Source organism: Nilaparvata lugens, chromosome 3, assembly GCF_014356525.2.
Source record: "Nilaparvata lugens isolate BPH chromosome 3, ASM1435652v1, whole genome shotgun sequence".
In the NCBI taxonomy this organism is placed as follows: domain Eukaryota; kingdom Metazoa; phylum Arthropoda; class Insecta; order Hemiptera; family Delphacidae; genus Nilaparvata; species Nilaparvata lugens.
The window spans coordinates 95,267,793-95,284,554 of record NC_052506.1 but is presented as its reverse complement, the minus strand read 5'-3'; the positions used below and the strand labels follow the sequence as shown (position 1 = coordinate 95,284,554).

The window sequence follows — 16,762 nt, the reverse complement described above, 5'->3', positions numbered from 1 at the left end:
GTGGTGTGTGTGTGTGTGTGTGTGTGTGTGTGTGTGTGTGTGTGTGTGTCTGTGTACACGATATCTCATCTCCCAATCAACGGAATGACTTGAAATTTGGAACTCAAGGTCCTTACACTATAAGGATCCGACACGAACAATTTCGATCAAATGCAATTCAAGATGGCGGCTAAAATGGCGAAAATGTTGTCAAAAACAGGGTTTTTCGCGATTTTCTCGAAAACGGCTCCAACGATTTTGATCAAATTCATACCTAAAGAAGTCACTGATAAGCTCTATCGAGCTTATGCCCTATCGAGCTTCTGCCACAAGTCCCATATCTGTAAAAATTTCAGGAGCACCGCCCCATCTATCCAATTTTTGATTTTAGATTCCCAATTATCAGGCTTCAGATACAATTTAAAAATAAAAATTTAAGTGGAAAAGATTCAGCATGAAAATCTCTACAATTTATGTTCAGTAACATTTTCACCTAAAATTGAAAATAAGCTCGAAATGCGAGAAAATAAGATTATTCAATTGCAAACTGTTGGCAACTGTTGATTCTATTAAATCATTCACTATGAAGAGATAGCAGACTTCGTGTGTATGCAGCGCATTCGTCCTGTCACCAGCTCTCTCAGATCTCAGAATAGTAGATTTGATATGCGCGGGAACACTAGCGTCAGTTGATCAATTTTCACAACGGCAAGGAAAGTTGTTTTGTGTGAGTGAGCCACACCAGATTTTTATTTCTTGGATTGGAAGCTATTGAATTTTTTACTGTTTACAATATTCACCTCTTGGAAACAATTCACAGAAGCTCCAATCGGATTATCACTTCACCAAAGAGAGACATAGCCAATTTTTTTTTCAAGAACAAAACCTTCAACTTATTTCATCAACAATGCAAGTGTAACATGATCTTGGTAGCCTATACTGAAGTATACTTTTTCAAATGTCTCAGGTTCCGTATAGGCAATGTGGTTTGATTTGTAATTTTCCAGCTAATGTGGATTTTTTCCTTTATTTGTCAGCCACACCTTCATTATTATAAAAGATGTACTTCATTTATTCAATTCTACTTTTCCTCGTTATTTGAGCCGATTATTATTATAATCAACATCAATGAAATGCGAGTAATCTCTTTTTTTCTCATACGTCTCTACTGCCTACTTATTTTTCTTCACTAAATACTGTACTTCTTTCCATCTTTTTTTCCAGATCTTAATTATTATTTTCCAATTTTAACTTATTATTTTATTTCTCAAGCTCCTTCTAGACTTCCTACTTTTCTTCCACAAAACTTACTCCTTTACCTCCAATTCCACTTTCTCGTTACCTTATCCGATTCCTTCTCCATGTTGTCTTCTATCTCTTTCCAATTTCTCATTATGCATCATCATTGTATTTTTCTCCCTCATTTCTGTTCTTCCTCTTACCCCTCTTTCTCCCACTCCTAGTCCCCCTCCTTTTTATTTTCCCTCCGCCAAATGATTCTTCCTCATCTTACACTTGCAGGACTACTATCCACTCCACTCCACTCTACTGTCCCTTTCCACCATCCTTCTCCCTTTTCCCCTGCAAAATTCTGCAATTTTATGTGCTGCAAACAATGTTGTTGTCCTTGCTGAAATCGATTCCAAGAAACATTCAAGCTTCTTGACAACAACTTGAAATTCTCCTTGGTAAAGCTCAGGTTTATTGCCGTCGCAGAAATGCGTGGGTTTTTCTTGCAACAATTTTCAAATTCTTTGTTTTTCTCTATTGCGAAACCAGTAAGCGACTCCGCGATTGTTCATTTATTTATTCACAAGCTCTTTTGTTCGAATCTGATTGTTTGTATTTCTTGACCCAAAATTTATTGCTGAGCAACCTGAGGTGACTTATTGTATTGAGAGAGCAAGCTTGTTATTTGATACGCTGAATTCTAATTTGCCGATTATTTTGCTTTTTGGAGTGTTACCTAGTTTACTCATGGCAATATATGGAGTGTTACCTAGTTTACTCATGGCAATATAATCTAGAGGATATTTCTCTATTTTTTCTCATCGAAAACCTTGCTACTTGATACTGTATAATATATTCGAATGCATTTTACAAATATCTCCATGTTCTCATTGCTAGCTAACTTAATACAACATTTTTAGCAGATTCTGCTATTAGTGTGAACAGTGAATACTTTTCTCAGAAAATTCGACATCATCGCAAAAAGTTATTATTTTTAATCCTTGTAAAATGTTGAATGTAACAAGTTTTCTATAGAATTGCAGGTGTGTGAACGGTTCTCAGACATTATAAACAGGTTTTAATGGGTATCATTACAGAGTTATTGGATATCATTAGATTGTCATACAGAATATATCAAACAAATATCATAAAATTTGGTTATACAGTGAAGTCCACTTGAGTATTTCAATTTTAGAAATAAAGTTTCATTTACTAACCACCAGTACATTTGAAAATGTTTTGCTTCACCTTTATTGTGGAAATTGTAAGTTTCCTGAATAATGGGTTCCAATACCTATTTAATTGTTCCTCCCACAAATGTTATAGATAAATATAAAAAATTATTATAACATGATTTCTATGTGATTCTAAATTTTATCTAGATAGGCTGAAGTCTACTTAAGTGTCTCTCCTACAAATATTACAGATAAATACCAACAATTATAACATGATTTCTAGGTGATTCTATGTTCTATGTAGTTAGGATGGGGTTGGACCAAACAAGCATAGAGCTAGAGCACCAACACATGGAGATAACACGACATATTGGAAGTATGATAAAATCATGTCTTTAAAAGCGAATGAATCCATTCTAAGCTCTCTTAGCTTCATAGCTATATTGAACTGGGTTTATCAATATTTTTAATTATCTTTGTTCGTTTGATCTAACCCCAGCTTTAAAAAGAGATCAACTGATTATCTTAACTATCCTAAATAATCTTAGATAGTTAACTGTTCGTTCGATCTAACCCCAGCCTTACAAAGAAATCAACTGATTATCTTGACTGTAATCTTAGGTAGTTAACTAACTTAATCTTATTTCTAGCTTATCTTGACAACTGATTATTTTTACTCTAACTTATCGATTACTCACAGGTGATGAGAGTGGCAATGAGCCTGGTAACCTCATAAGGCGGATCGCAGTGAGGCCAGGCCGGCTTGACAATGTACTCGGCAAAGGTGAGCGCCGTGATAGCATTGCCAGTGGGCACAATCACCAGCAGAGCCACCCACAGGTAGAGGAAGGCCGGCAGCGCCCCAAACGCCTCGTTTATGTAGGCATAGTCACCGCCTGACTTTGGAATCATAGTGCCTGCAACACAGAGTCAGGTTAGGTTGGAGAGCCGAGCAGCCGAGCGCTACTTGTTGGACGAACCTTGTGTTGTAAAATTAAAAATTATATATTTCGAGTCAGTACATGTTACAAAACCATTCAATAGTAAGGTTAGGGATTGCTACTTGTTAGACAGACTATGTATTTATAAAATTAAAAATATATATTTCAAGTCAGTTCTTTTATAAACACCTTACAATATTATGGTTATTACAATATTGTTAGTTGAATTAGGGAGTGCTATTTGTTCGACAGACCATGTATTTGTAACATTAAAGATATATATTTCAAGTCAGTAGTATTGATGAATTAGGTAGCGCTACTTGTTGGACGGACCTTGTATTTGTAAAATTAAAAAATATGTATTTCAAGTCAATTCATGTTACAAAACCCTACAATAGTATGGTTGGGTTGGGGATCGCTACTTGTTGGACAAACCTTGTATTTGGAAATATTTTTAAAATTATAAAAATAGAAACCAAAATCTGAATTTGAGGCTTGAAATAATTTTAAAAACCATGAAGAAAATGGAACAAATATTGCCAAATATGTTTTGACCTGTTAATTACATTCCATGAAATGAAACAAAAGTTTATTCACAAAAGAGAATAATGAGAGAATCATGTGAATATTGTATATGAATAACAGCACAAAACTATTCAATAATCAGTAGAATACCTAGTCACAGAATAGGTATTCATAGGCATAGGTGTATCACAGAATGGAAACTGTCAATAAAACGCCCATCTAACCTATGCTTTTTACATGGCGCAAATACTAGACAAGTCACGTGACCTTGGGAAGTTCCAATCCTGGTCTTCTGATTGGCTCATAGCAGTGAACGAGATCAATTGATCCGGATCATTAAAGTGATCCGAACCTACCATCAATACTATTACAAATACAATGCGGCGCTTCCTAACAAGATGGCGGATTTTTGCGACAGGGTACTAGCCAAGTTTCCATACTGTATGTATACTATGACCTAGTGATAAGTCGGTACCTAAGATAGCTCGGTATAAGTATTATATATTATGATAAACCTAGCGAATCAGTTTGTTGTATTCTGTCACAAACACTTATTTTCGCTGAATTTGATGCCCACATGACCCCTAAAAAGCTTGTGTGTGGAAAAGGAGAGAAATAATTTTAATATTTTCAAATAATTTTCAAACAAACAGGAACAGATTTTGAAGATTATTAGTGTAGTTGAACTCATTGCTCTACCAACCGAAAGCATTTAACTTATCTAATTTAAGTGATAAGATATCACTCTGAAAGCTCGATCAATTGCATAACTTAAGAATGCTTCATTTTTCAAATATGTGGGGTGCCTGAGGTCAATATTACTCTAGTGTATAGTTAATAATTAACAAAATATTAAACAACAAGTGAAATCAAGCTACTCACACATAGGACATTCAATTTTCAAGCTACCCAGACATTCAATTTAAAGATCAGCATCTCAGCTTACTTAGTAGGAGACGTGACTAGATCCATATCTAGGAAACATATCTAGTGTGTGGGCTACTACATATCACCTGAATAATAATTTTGAAAAAAAGAATTTCATAGTGAAAAATCGACCTAACCACTTTTAAACGCTTGGAATATTCGATCAGATATTCTACATAGTATAACAATATTATCCTCATGATATAAGATGAAATAGCATGCCTGGTTACCATTCAACTCTTTTTCTTGTCACGAGCCTCTTTCATTCAAAGTAATTTATTTTTATGATCGCAAATTATAGTTTCTCAAAAACCATTTCCTTGCTACCATTTAGTAATGGGCCTTCAATTATTTGCACCTGCTCCAACTGCTATGAAGGCTTTATAAGTCGCTTGCCAGTAGGCCTATATTCTGCATGGACAAGAATCACGAAAATAAAGTTGGCCTAACAATTTTTAGATGAGTTCAGACAGTGTACTCGGAGAAAGCGTAATATTGTTTTATTTTCTCTGGTGTAGTGTAGTGAGCTGTAGTGGGACTCTCAATAATCACAGGAAGATGGGTTGAACCTCTATAATGAGATTCACTTAAAACTGTCAGCATTCTTCAGATTAAAACACTGCTGCTTCCCATTCCCATTCAACCAATTTTGATACAGTAGTTTGAAGTGAAACTCAGTACAGACCGCTAAATCACAAACAACTGTTGGACCTATTTATTCCATACTCTGTGAATTCTAGATTATTGTTACTATAAACAAGCATTCACTACCTTTTTCTATTATTATTATTATTACTAGTAGTAGTTCTGTGAACAGTAAGCCTCACGCAGTATTCTCATCCACAAGTACCTGATTGAAACTATAGACCTTATGGAAATACAGCAATAGACTGGCTTCTCCACACATCTGTGTAATCACTTGTCAACTGATTTATGATGAATAATTCTATAGTCTGATTTTTACTCTAATATTGGCGTATGAAGGAGGCTCCTTTTTCCTTTTATAATTATCCTTGAAATGCAAAATTTCCAAAAGCCGTGTATATACGTCGACGCGCAATTAAAAAAGGAACATACCAGTCAAATTTCATGAAAATCTATTACCGCGTTTTGCCGTAAATGCGCAACACATGAACATTTGAACATTAAGTGAAATTTGGTACTAGCGAATACAAGCTATGTACGTTCTAGATGATTTAACTTATTTTAGGCATGCTAGTTGTAATGTATTCGATGATTGTTGTGTGTATGGTGATTTCCTAAGAGTGAATGAGTTGAATGGTTTTAGTATATTACACATGAATATTAGAAGTTACAATAAAAACCACGAAGAATTTTTGATTTTCCTTGATAGTATAGCTTTCAAATTTGATGTTCTCGTGCTGACCGAGACATGGATGTGTGAGGATGATTATGTAAATTGTTTGGATGGATATTGGCATATCAAACTACTACTAAATACAACCAAAACGATGGTATAATAGTATACGTAAATTCGGAGTTGTCTTCATCGTGTAACGAGGTGGAAGTTGGGGGATTGCGTTGTCTCAACTTGAAGTGCGATAAAGAAAACCAATGCTATAATTTACTTTGTGTTTATCGCTGCCATGATGTTGACATGGCCGGTTTTATCGATGGATTGGAAGAAAGATACAATCGTACTGATAATAATAATAATAATAAGATAGAGGTAATTGTCGGTGACATCAACTGTGATATTCTCAATGAACAAACTAGCAGCCTAAGCAACAGGTATCTTGACGTGCTTTATGAAGCCGGCTTTGCTTGCTGCATTGATTCTCCAACTAGGGAAACTCCTTTTTCTTCTTCATGTATAGATCATTTATTTGTTAGACACCCAGATACTAATTCTCTTTTTCCAGCAGTATTGAAATCCGATATCACGGATCACTACGCAATAGGCATCACCATAAAGCATAATAAAAATAACAATAGCTCTCATATTCAAAACAAAAAATTCAAGAAACTTGATAATGAAAAATTCTTTAAACTTCTGGCCGAACAGTCATGGGATGAAGTAATCTCTTCACAGGATCCTAATTTTTGTGCTGAGAAGTTCATGGAGATTATAGCTCTGCTCCATCAGACCTGCTCTACAACTATAAATAGATGTAATAATAGTAATAAATTTAAAAAATTAAAGCCATGGATCACAAATGGGCTTATCAGATCCATAGAAAAAAGAAATAGATTAAGCAGATTAATTAAAAGTCAGCCCTTCAACCCCAGTCTCATTCAGCATCTCATTGTAATGAGTATCACAGTATGTTGAGTAAATTGTTAAAAAAAACAAAAAAGAAGATTTCAAAAGGAAACTATTAGATTCAAAAAATAACCCCAAAAATTTTTGGAAAACAATAAACGAGATATCAGGGTCTAGCAACAAAACTGCTTCTTTTCCTATTCATGATTACACAAAATGTAACAATAGCGACAACAATCCCAAGTCTGCGGTAGATATAGCAAATGAATTTAACGTTTACTTTTCTAATGTTGGAGCCAGGCTAGCTGATGAGATTAAGCAAAGAAACCAGAGACTTTGAGCTCCAGTCCGCCCTGTCTGTCCTCCTGTCCAGCAATTCATCTTAAGAGAAGTGTCAGAGCAGGAGGTTAGACAGTGTGTGGCGGAAATGCGCGGAGGTTCTGCTCCTGGCTGCGATGATGTATCGGGTTATTTGTTGAAAAATGGCATAGATTTTATTACTATTCCACTTTGTCATATTATTAACTGTAGTTTCAATTCAGGTATTTTCCCCAATATTTTCAAATTGGCTAAAGTTATTCCTCTATACAAGTCAGGTGATAAGGGAGATAAAAATAATTACCGTCCAATATCTTTACTGAGTGTATTTTCAAAAGTTATTGAAAAATGCTACAAAAACCAACTGTCTCAATATTTAAAAATGAACAAATTATTATCTGATTGCCAGTTTGGATTCAGGAACGACTGCAACTCTTCCAACTGCTTCTATCAACTAAGTGACTACTTGAGAAAAGGCATTAATAATAACAAATATATTCTTTTGCTGTTTGTTGACCTGGCAAAGGCTTTCGATTCTATCGATCGCGCAATATTGCTTAATAAATTGAAAAATATTGGGATAATTGGCACTTCTCATGATTGGATCGGAAGCTACTTGTCGGGTCGCAAACAAATAGTAAACATAAATAGTCCATTCAGTTATAGTAACAATAGTGGTAACAATGAAATTAATAGCAATAATATAAATAACAACAATACAAATTCTGTCAATAGTGAGGTGCGAAGTATCGATTTTGGGGTTGTCCAAGGAAGCACACTTGGGCCAATCTTATTCCTTATATACATCAATGACATTATCAAATCTGATATATCGGGTAGAATGCTACTGTTTGCTGATGACACTGCAGTCTATTTTGAGGCAGACAGCTGGATGGAAGTCTACGAGAAGGCATCCAGAGACTTAATTACACTCAAAAATTGGTTTGACGACAACATTCTTAGTATGAATGCGAAGAAGACCAAAATTCTTCCAATATTCCTTCATAAAAACCGTGCCCCTCCGGATAATTTACTGCTAAAACTACATTCTTGTGGTCAGGTGTGTAATGATAACTGTGATTGCCAGGTGATTGAATCGGTCAACGAGTTCAAATACCTGGGTATAATCATTGATAATAATTTATCTTGGCATCCACACATTTTCTACTTGAAAAAAAAATTACGGAAATTGATTTTTGTTTTTTAAAAACTGAAGGGCATTCTTAACACTAAGGAATTGAGGACAGTGTATCACGCACTTGTGCAGTCAATCCTTACATATGGAATTATTGTCTGGGGAGGTGCGTGTGATACTAAGATTGCAGAACTTTCAGTGACTCAGAAAGCTATTATGAAAGCCGGACTGGGCCTGGAAAGAACATATTCTTCCGAACGTTTATTTGTTTATTTTAATGTTCTAACTATTAAGAGGCTTTATGTTAAATTTGTCTTAATGTATGCGTTCAAGAATAAAATGAACTTAAATATTCCAGCACAACAAGAACATAGGACTAGAAGCGGACTTCTTCTGCATCCCAATTTAGAGAGAAATTCGCGAGCTGTTTGCGACAGAAATGTCTCTTATGTAATTAATATGATTCTACGGAATGCTCCCCCCCATATAAGTCATCCTGGTTCTTATACTGTACTAAAATACAAGAAAGTGCTACATGAATGGTTGGCATCTTTAAATGACTATCAGTGTGGTAGATTGATCAAATCAATGTATGTGTAACGCCTTGGAATTTATTCACTCATGTGTGTGCGTTGTGTGTGTGTGTGTGTGTGTGTGTGTGTGTGTGTGTGTGTGTGTGTGTGTGTGTGTGTGTGTGTGTGTGTGTGTTTCCCTTCCCGTGCGAATGTTGATAGTTGAGCTCGAATATTAAAATTAAATAAGTATTTTTATCTTTTATTTAAATAGTTTTGATATTGTATTATTCAATACTATTAAATATGGTAGCTATCTATAATAGACTAGTAATATTACTTCTCTGTATCATAGATAAGTTATCTGTGTAAATTGAATTTCGATATATTTATGCGAACTCTTACTCACGAACAGACCGACAGGTCCATGTGAGTACAGTTTCTATTATTTTGTGAAATAGTTTAAACATAGATATGATTTTATTTAAATTTAGTACATTTACATATGTTTTATAAGTCTCATAAGTCTTTTATTGTGAAACAATAAATTCAATTCAATTCAATGCCAACCGTATGCGTATGAAGGAGGCTCCTTTTTCCTTTTATAATTATCCTTGAAATGCAAAATTTCCAAAAGCCGTGTATATACGTCGACGCGCAATTAAAAAAGGAACATACCTGTCAAATTTCATGAAAATCTATTACCGCGTTTTGCCGTAAATGCGCAACATATGAACATTTGAACATTAAGTGAAATGCCAAACCGTAGACTTGAATCTTAGACCTCACTTCGCTCGGTCAATTATTATTATGTAAATATTACTAATTTTTTTACTACTCCACTTAATGAGTTCAAGACGACATGAGAAGAATTAGATTTTATATATTAAGGATAAGACAGGAATATTTCTTGAATCTTGTTTTATAGACTATATTTTTAAGGCCTTTTATAGCCGTTTTAGCCTTATAGGTATTTTTATAGCCTTAATTTTACAGTAAATGTGTCCTGGTTTATTTTTCTATTGTACTGGGAAGTGTTGGATGCCTGAAGTTACATTGATTGCATACTTGAATATTTTGTATATGAAGACTATTAAAAACAAAAAATATAAAGACAGATTTTTACATTCATGTTTGAAAAAGATTGAAACAAAAAGCAACATAGTGCGACACTGACAGTAATTCTAAAATTTGAAATCCAACATTACAATAAAAGATTGCCTCTATCTCTCCCCTAAGAACGTAGTTGAATAAGGAGGACTTGATAATTCATAAGGACATCAACCATATTGTACAGCCTTTCATTAACAACATTTAATGACCACTTCTAAATCCATTAACACAACACTAACCAACTTTTTCCCAGTAATAGCTGAGATAAAACAAGACTAACCATTTTCCCAGCCATAACAAGTAAGATGAAAGAATACCGCCTAGCTGAGTAAGCCCTATGAAGGGTGCAATTATTGGACGTTGTATAAAGTTCATCAAGGTTAGTAATTGAAGTTATTATAAAGTGGTCTTAAGGAGAGCATTTTCGGACGGCTGCAAGATCCAATCAAAAATTCACCACCGTAGATACTCACTTTCACAGTAACAAGTGAAAATGCAATGGTATTCACACTAGTTTTGTATTTTTTAAATTCATCTTCAACTAGAGAATGTTTTGAGAAAATCGATTTATTGCAAGCTATACAACTATTTTTTATGAAAACATTTGGAGAAAACAAATAAAGTTTCGTATGCTAACCCCCACTATCAATTTCTAGTGAACCGTTCGAGACTTGCGACTATGAACAAGAACAACCTCATGCCTGAATTGTAAGTTATACTATAATGCCTCAAGACACTGCAAAGTTGTGACCAGATACTTCTAACTGTAAAGTATTTCAAGGTCAATTTCATTAACACCTCAGTGCAGTGCAGAAGAAGCTTGATTTATTCTACCTGCTCGTTAATAATATCACTTGTCATCATAATTATTCACAGTTGGTGCAATATTAATTAATGTTCAAGCATTGTTCCACTTTGAATCGGTCACACTAAATTACTTACCGTATCAAATTTGTATTTGAAATTTTATTACGCTTTCAACATATGGATAACATCATATTCTGTGCAACGAGCTGAAAATGTTTTACTCAATACTCAATTCACTAAAAATATGGATAAATTGAACATTTTTATCATTACACGAATTATGAATAGGCTATAGAAAGATGGAAATTTAATGATTTAAGAGAAAGTTGGAATTTTTCAAGCAAATTTTATTGAGCTTGTAGGTCAGTATGGAGGTACTGGTGAGTCAACTTTTCAGAGGCACTATTCATAAGATATCATATAGAACGTTGGTTCATTTCACAACAATTGAGAATTAGATTTTTTGCTGAGTAGGTAATGGGAACGATGAGAGAGAGAGAGAAAAAAATGAGTGAACCTACAAATTTGGGTGGGTTTTGCACAACCAGGGAGTGATTCTTAAACTCATGAATTATTGATATTATTTTCCGGAGTCAGCTCCTAGTGGTCATCAATCGTCCAACGCGAGTAGCAGGCGCATGAATTTAAATAGAAATGTAAATTCTTGAGTTATTCTTGACAATAACTGTCAGATAAGCGTCGCACTCCAGGTTCTCTCGTTGGAAGGGTGACTGTTTGAGGCTAGCTCCTCTATCAGTTGATGAAGAGCTTCAAAATCACCTCCCGGTGGTTTGAAAACAATCAAATACTGCATTTATCTCTCACTATTAGCCTATAACTCTCATAACTGAAGCATAGAAATTGGGCACATCATCTTCAGCAACAAAAAATAATTGTCAAGCATAACCTATTACTTTTATTTGTGTTATTTCAACTAATCGGATTTATTCTACTTTTGATCTTCAGTACTGTAGCGTGCAAACATTCTTCAGATAGCATCTTCCCCTCTTCTCCATCCATTCCAACCACCCTCTAATAGAGGGGCGATTTGAAACAATGGAACTGAGAAGTACTCAGTGCTTCTAGAATAAAATCAGGAGTAAAAACTGCCAATTGCCAGAATATAGGTATGTATTCGTATAAAGTAGAAGTTCATTAGGTATATAATGTAAAGAGGATATATATGTGCATGATAAGAATAATATAAATAATAGTCCTATACAATGTGCAGATCTAAACAATAGACCAGCAGCAGGCAAATTCTTCGAGGGGAGAGTTCACTTCTCAGAGAAAGAATAGAAAAAGAGACAGGGAACTGAACAAGTTCTCTTCATAGAGCTGTGCTGTTCAAGTTTCAAGTTCTGTTCTATATCTATAGTATACAAACATGCTTTAATAATATATTGTACAACTCTTTACATAGTACATGTAGTATATAGTTATAAGGTTGTTTTGTGGGCTGATGCAATAGTCACAGTGGTTGAAGTACTACTCACTGCTATAGAGATCACAAGTTTCCACTCATTCAAACCAAAAACCAAGGAATCCAATTCAAGATAAAGGGAATCCTTAAGCCCTTATTCAAGAAAAGATAGAAAATCATGAATAATCGTGAACTATAATTTTATAATAAGAAGAATTTTTGGAACAATCAAGGAAAATTAAATATGGAGGATAAGAACAAACGAGGAGCTAGGAAGATTGTTTGAGGAGACTAGTATTTTATCTGTTGTAGAAAGTATGAGGCTGAGATGGGCTGGTTATATGCACAGAATGCCGGAAGGGAGGGTGCTGGAAGGAAAACCCGGAGGAAGAAGACTAGAAGGAAAACCAAGAAAGCGGTGGGTTGACGATGAGGAGGAGGATTTACGAAGACTGGGTGTAAAAAGATGGGGAAGAACAGCAGAATGTCGTGAGGGATGGAAGGATGTGGCTGTGACGGCTAAGGCCCTAAATGGGCTGTAGTGCCAATAATGATGATGATGATGATGATGATGATTTTATAATAATCCCAATAATTGGGATTCACTTGCAAAAGAAAATAAGTTACAAACATTATGAATAAAACACAAATTTCATAAATTAATACATCATGCAAAACTGTACTGCAAAATAAAATTTTCCTTCTGCTTGGCAACAAAAGAGAAACCTTGAGTGCTGGCAGTGGATTATAACTGTAATGTAAACTGTGGATTATAACTGTAACAGTGGATTAACTGTAATTATGCTTCAGTTGATGCCCAAATAATTCCTAAGTTTTAGGGAGGCTAACCAATTTGTTTCTTTTCACTTTTTGTGTAGTTGAGAAGTTGATATTGTGGTAATTATTCATATTGAATGAAAAAGACTAAGAAATTGTCAAAAAAACACTGATTTATTGATAATTAGAAAGACCGGTTTCGGTTATTACACCATTGTCAATCTCTGATAAACTAAAACAGTTTTAGTTTAAATTATCAATAATCAGTGGTTTTTTTGACAATTTCTTAGTCTTTTTCATTCAATATTGTTTCTTTTCCTTGAGATGATTACAACATGAACCCTAGTCTTGTGCGTGGGAAATAATAGGAAATTACTCTTTTATTTTATGGCGTTTGAAGTTTGGACAACGATATCTACTCTACCCATGAATGATGATAAGGAATGGACCTCAACATTTAGGTGGCTTCTTCCGAAACACAGGTAAGTGATTTCAGAAATCATGACATACAGTGGAGCTTACCTCAAGCAATCGGTTTCCTATGCTTTCATATCATATTTTTCTGTAGAGGGTGATGCTTAATGCTTCTGTTGAGGGTGATAATAATTATGATGAGTCTTGAATGTGCTTCTAATGTTCTAAATTATTTCATATAAATTACTTTAAGATTACTCTCGGTGGTTCGAAACCCACCTAAAGCTGTAGGTTTATAGTGAGGTCCACGTTATAATGACAGTATTTGATCAACTTTGGTTTTGCTATCCTTGTCTATCATTCGACAACGCCGGTGGTACTATCCTTCTCTAGGTCCACAACGATGCCAATTATGTTTTTGACAGTGTAGAAATATAATTAATTCAGAAAATCGGCATCGCTATTCTTCTATCTTTATCCACTGCCATTATAACGTGGACCTCACTATAGTCATATCTCATCATATGTATCATTACCTACACGCACAAGCCTAGAGCTCATGTGGGCATCACCCTCAACGATAAAAATCTTAGTTTAGGCTACATGGGTTACAAACCACAGGGAGTGATAATAATGAGTCTCAATAGTTAGTGCAGCTGACATGTAATTGGATAAAGATACAAATAATGATGATTAATGCCAAAAACGAGGAGATTGGGATGATTGAAATTCAAAATTTTTATTCAATCCAAACAAGCAAAATGATGAGTCATCATATACTGTATAGCAGAAATTTCATGAAATAGAAAGTACGCCAGTTCCATTGTTTATTCCATAGGCACGTGTGGACTACAAAAAAATTACAACCAGCGTAAGCAAAACAATCATATTATTCAAGTCCAATATTTGCCAAGTAAATTACGACGCAATGATGTTCAAGAAATTTGAAAATTATTCTCAAACCTACATAGAATCAATTTATTCATGAATTATGCAAATGATATCGGAGATAATAATTTGCATAGATTTTTTGATGCGCTGCAACCTCTAATTAGCAAATTATTGTGAACCGACAATACCCTGTAAATTAGGAATTTTATCAGGTTGCCAAATAAATATTAAAGTTAGCCTACTCATTTTCTAGACAAGCAAAAATAACGATAATCACACGTTTCAAGTTGGTGTTGATTTCTGTAATAATAGAGTTCAATCGAATTACTCATACAGGATTTCTTTTGAGTTAATAAATCAAGTTAAGGTTTCTACCTCATCACACCTTATACTCTGTAGCCTATACTTCTTTTTTGTAATTGTTAAACTACCGTATCTTTGAGTAAACCCTTTTGAGATACATACAATGAATTGCAAAATAATAATTTTTCAAGTATCGTAGAGTTATTTAGGTTATTCTCGTTATTAGATGTGGCTACATATTAGATTATAATTTTATGAGTAAGAAGTTTTCTAGGTATCCCACGTTCTTAAAGTATGATACATAGAAAAATAATGTGAGTGACTAATAATTTGGATTATAATGAATTTACTCAAATTTTCAGGATATGAGGTGATTCATGACAAATTCAATAGAAATTGAAAGTAATTAGTACGTAACTTATTTGTTACCGTACGGTAATCGTTGAAATAATGTCATCTTCTATTTTTCATGTAATTTAAAATCATGAATAGTATAATAATTATTTGATCTGGTGAGTGAATTATGATTAGCCTACCATGATTTCAAGAGAGTTTCAAGAAACCAGAGTATGAACTATCTAGAAGTACATGAACTTAACTGAAAGTAAGCGTTACCTTACAGATTCAAATTTAAGGTGATTATCCTACCAAAATGAGTAAGACAAAACTATTTCTAGATTGACTAGGCTATATATGACTATGAGTCTCATCTGACCTAGTTGTAAAAAAATATAACTTAATTTGAAAAAGTAGGTAGGATAGTTATTTAAAATAGGCAAGTAATTTGGGCCAGATAAAAATACTTACCGTACCTTACAACATAAAAAAATAATAAACATTAAATAAAAAGCCTGCAGTAAATATTTGTCTCAACATGTAGATTATACCTATCCATTTCAAACCGCAAAAAAATGTTTTATCAGTTTTTAGAGTAGAACAGTGCGGAACGGAAGAATGATGCAATAACGTCTGCACATTACTCACTGGGCCATCGACTATGCTACTATCACTTTAGCAAACTTACACCTGCTTATAAATTAACTAAATGTATTCTTTAGAAAACATACAGTAACATCAATGAACTCACAATGTTGGAAATCTGAATCTGGCATGAATGCTCAAAATAATAACAGTCGGTCTCGGTACCGGTATGACAAAAATAATGGAAATTACGTTTTTCTTTACTTACCAAGCTCAGCATAGCAAAGTGCACCGACCACAGACAAAACGCCGGACAATACCCATATCACAAGTCCTAAACCCACAGACCCTGATCTAATTAAAACACCTTTGGGACTAACAAAAATTCCTGATCCAACTATTATTCCAACAATAATAGCTACACCGTCCAAAAGACCCAACTTTTTTTGTAGCTGTACACCTCCTGTAGCTCCACTATTTGATGAACTATCTGCTTTTGTTGTTGACATTTTTGTCGTGCACCATTCACCATCACCACACTAAAAACGAATGATTAATTATTACAATCCACGTGAGCTTGAGACAGCATGTAGAAAACCTAACCTACAAAGTACAAAGCACGTTGCCTGTTTGAATGCCAAGAATGTTGTGAAACTGAATCGGCAAATCGGCACGCGCCAAGGAAAGCATAGAGTCAGTAGATATGTGGAGGGGATACATTCGCGCACTCTTGTGTTGGAACTTTGTACTCACGCACACAGAAAACCACAACCGATCGTTTTTGGAGATTATTTTCGGTTTCCATTTCGACAACGGTGTCCTTCACAAAATAATTACAGTGATTATTATTTTTTACAGTGCGATAAACAAAAAACGTTTCCACCGAAATAACTGGAGACCGGCACAGCTCTTTTTTTGCACTAGCAGCTCCATCGAAGCCTAGACCGCGCGCTCAACTGCCGAAGTTTGAACTTGGTTGCTCCCTTTGTGCTCTGCTATCTTTCCTGCTATTTTGTTCCCCCTCTCGCAACTCTGTTCCCCCATTAGAGCTCAACCGGCGACACTCTACTTGCTTTGCATATCCTGTGATATCAATCAGAGCCGACACGGCAAAATTTAACGTTTACGTTATTAGAATAGCGTGACA

The 16,762-nt window shown here is 34.7% G+C and overlaps 3 protein-coding genes across 4 annotated transcripts in view; 1 reads left to right on the top strand and 2 right to left on the bottom strand.

Moving 5' to 3' along the window:
• LOC111061971 (gastrula zinc finger protein XlCGF17.1-like) overlaps positions 1-16,762 on the top strand; it is a 113,833-nt gene that overhangs the window by 52,574 nt on the left and 44,497 nt on the right. The gene's annotated exons all lie outside the window — the stretch shown is intronic.
• The window catches only part of LOC120350658, an 81,250-nt gene that overhangs the window by 31,546 nt on the left and 32,942 nt on the right, over positions 1-16,762 (bottom strand). The gene's annotated exons all lie outside the window — the stretch shown is intronic.
• LOC120350660 (putative L-type amino acid transporter 1-like protein MLAS) lies at positions 3,060-16,583 on the bottom strand. The gene is made up of 2 exons (XM_039425153.1): positions 15,884-16,583; positions 3,060-3,301 (listed from the first exon to the last, which is right to left on the bottom strand). Exons 1-2 carry the CDS (start codon positions 16,122-16,124, stop codon positions 3,075-3,077), a joined length of 468 nt encoding a protein of 155 aa, XP_039281087.1. The 5' UTR covers positions 16,125-16,583; the 3' UTR covers positions 3,060-3,074.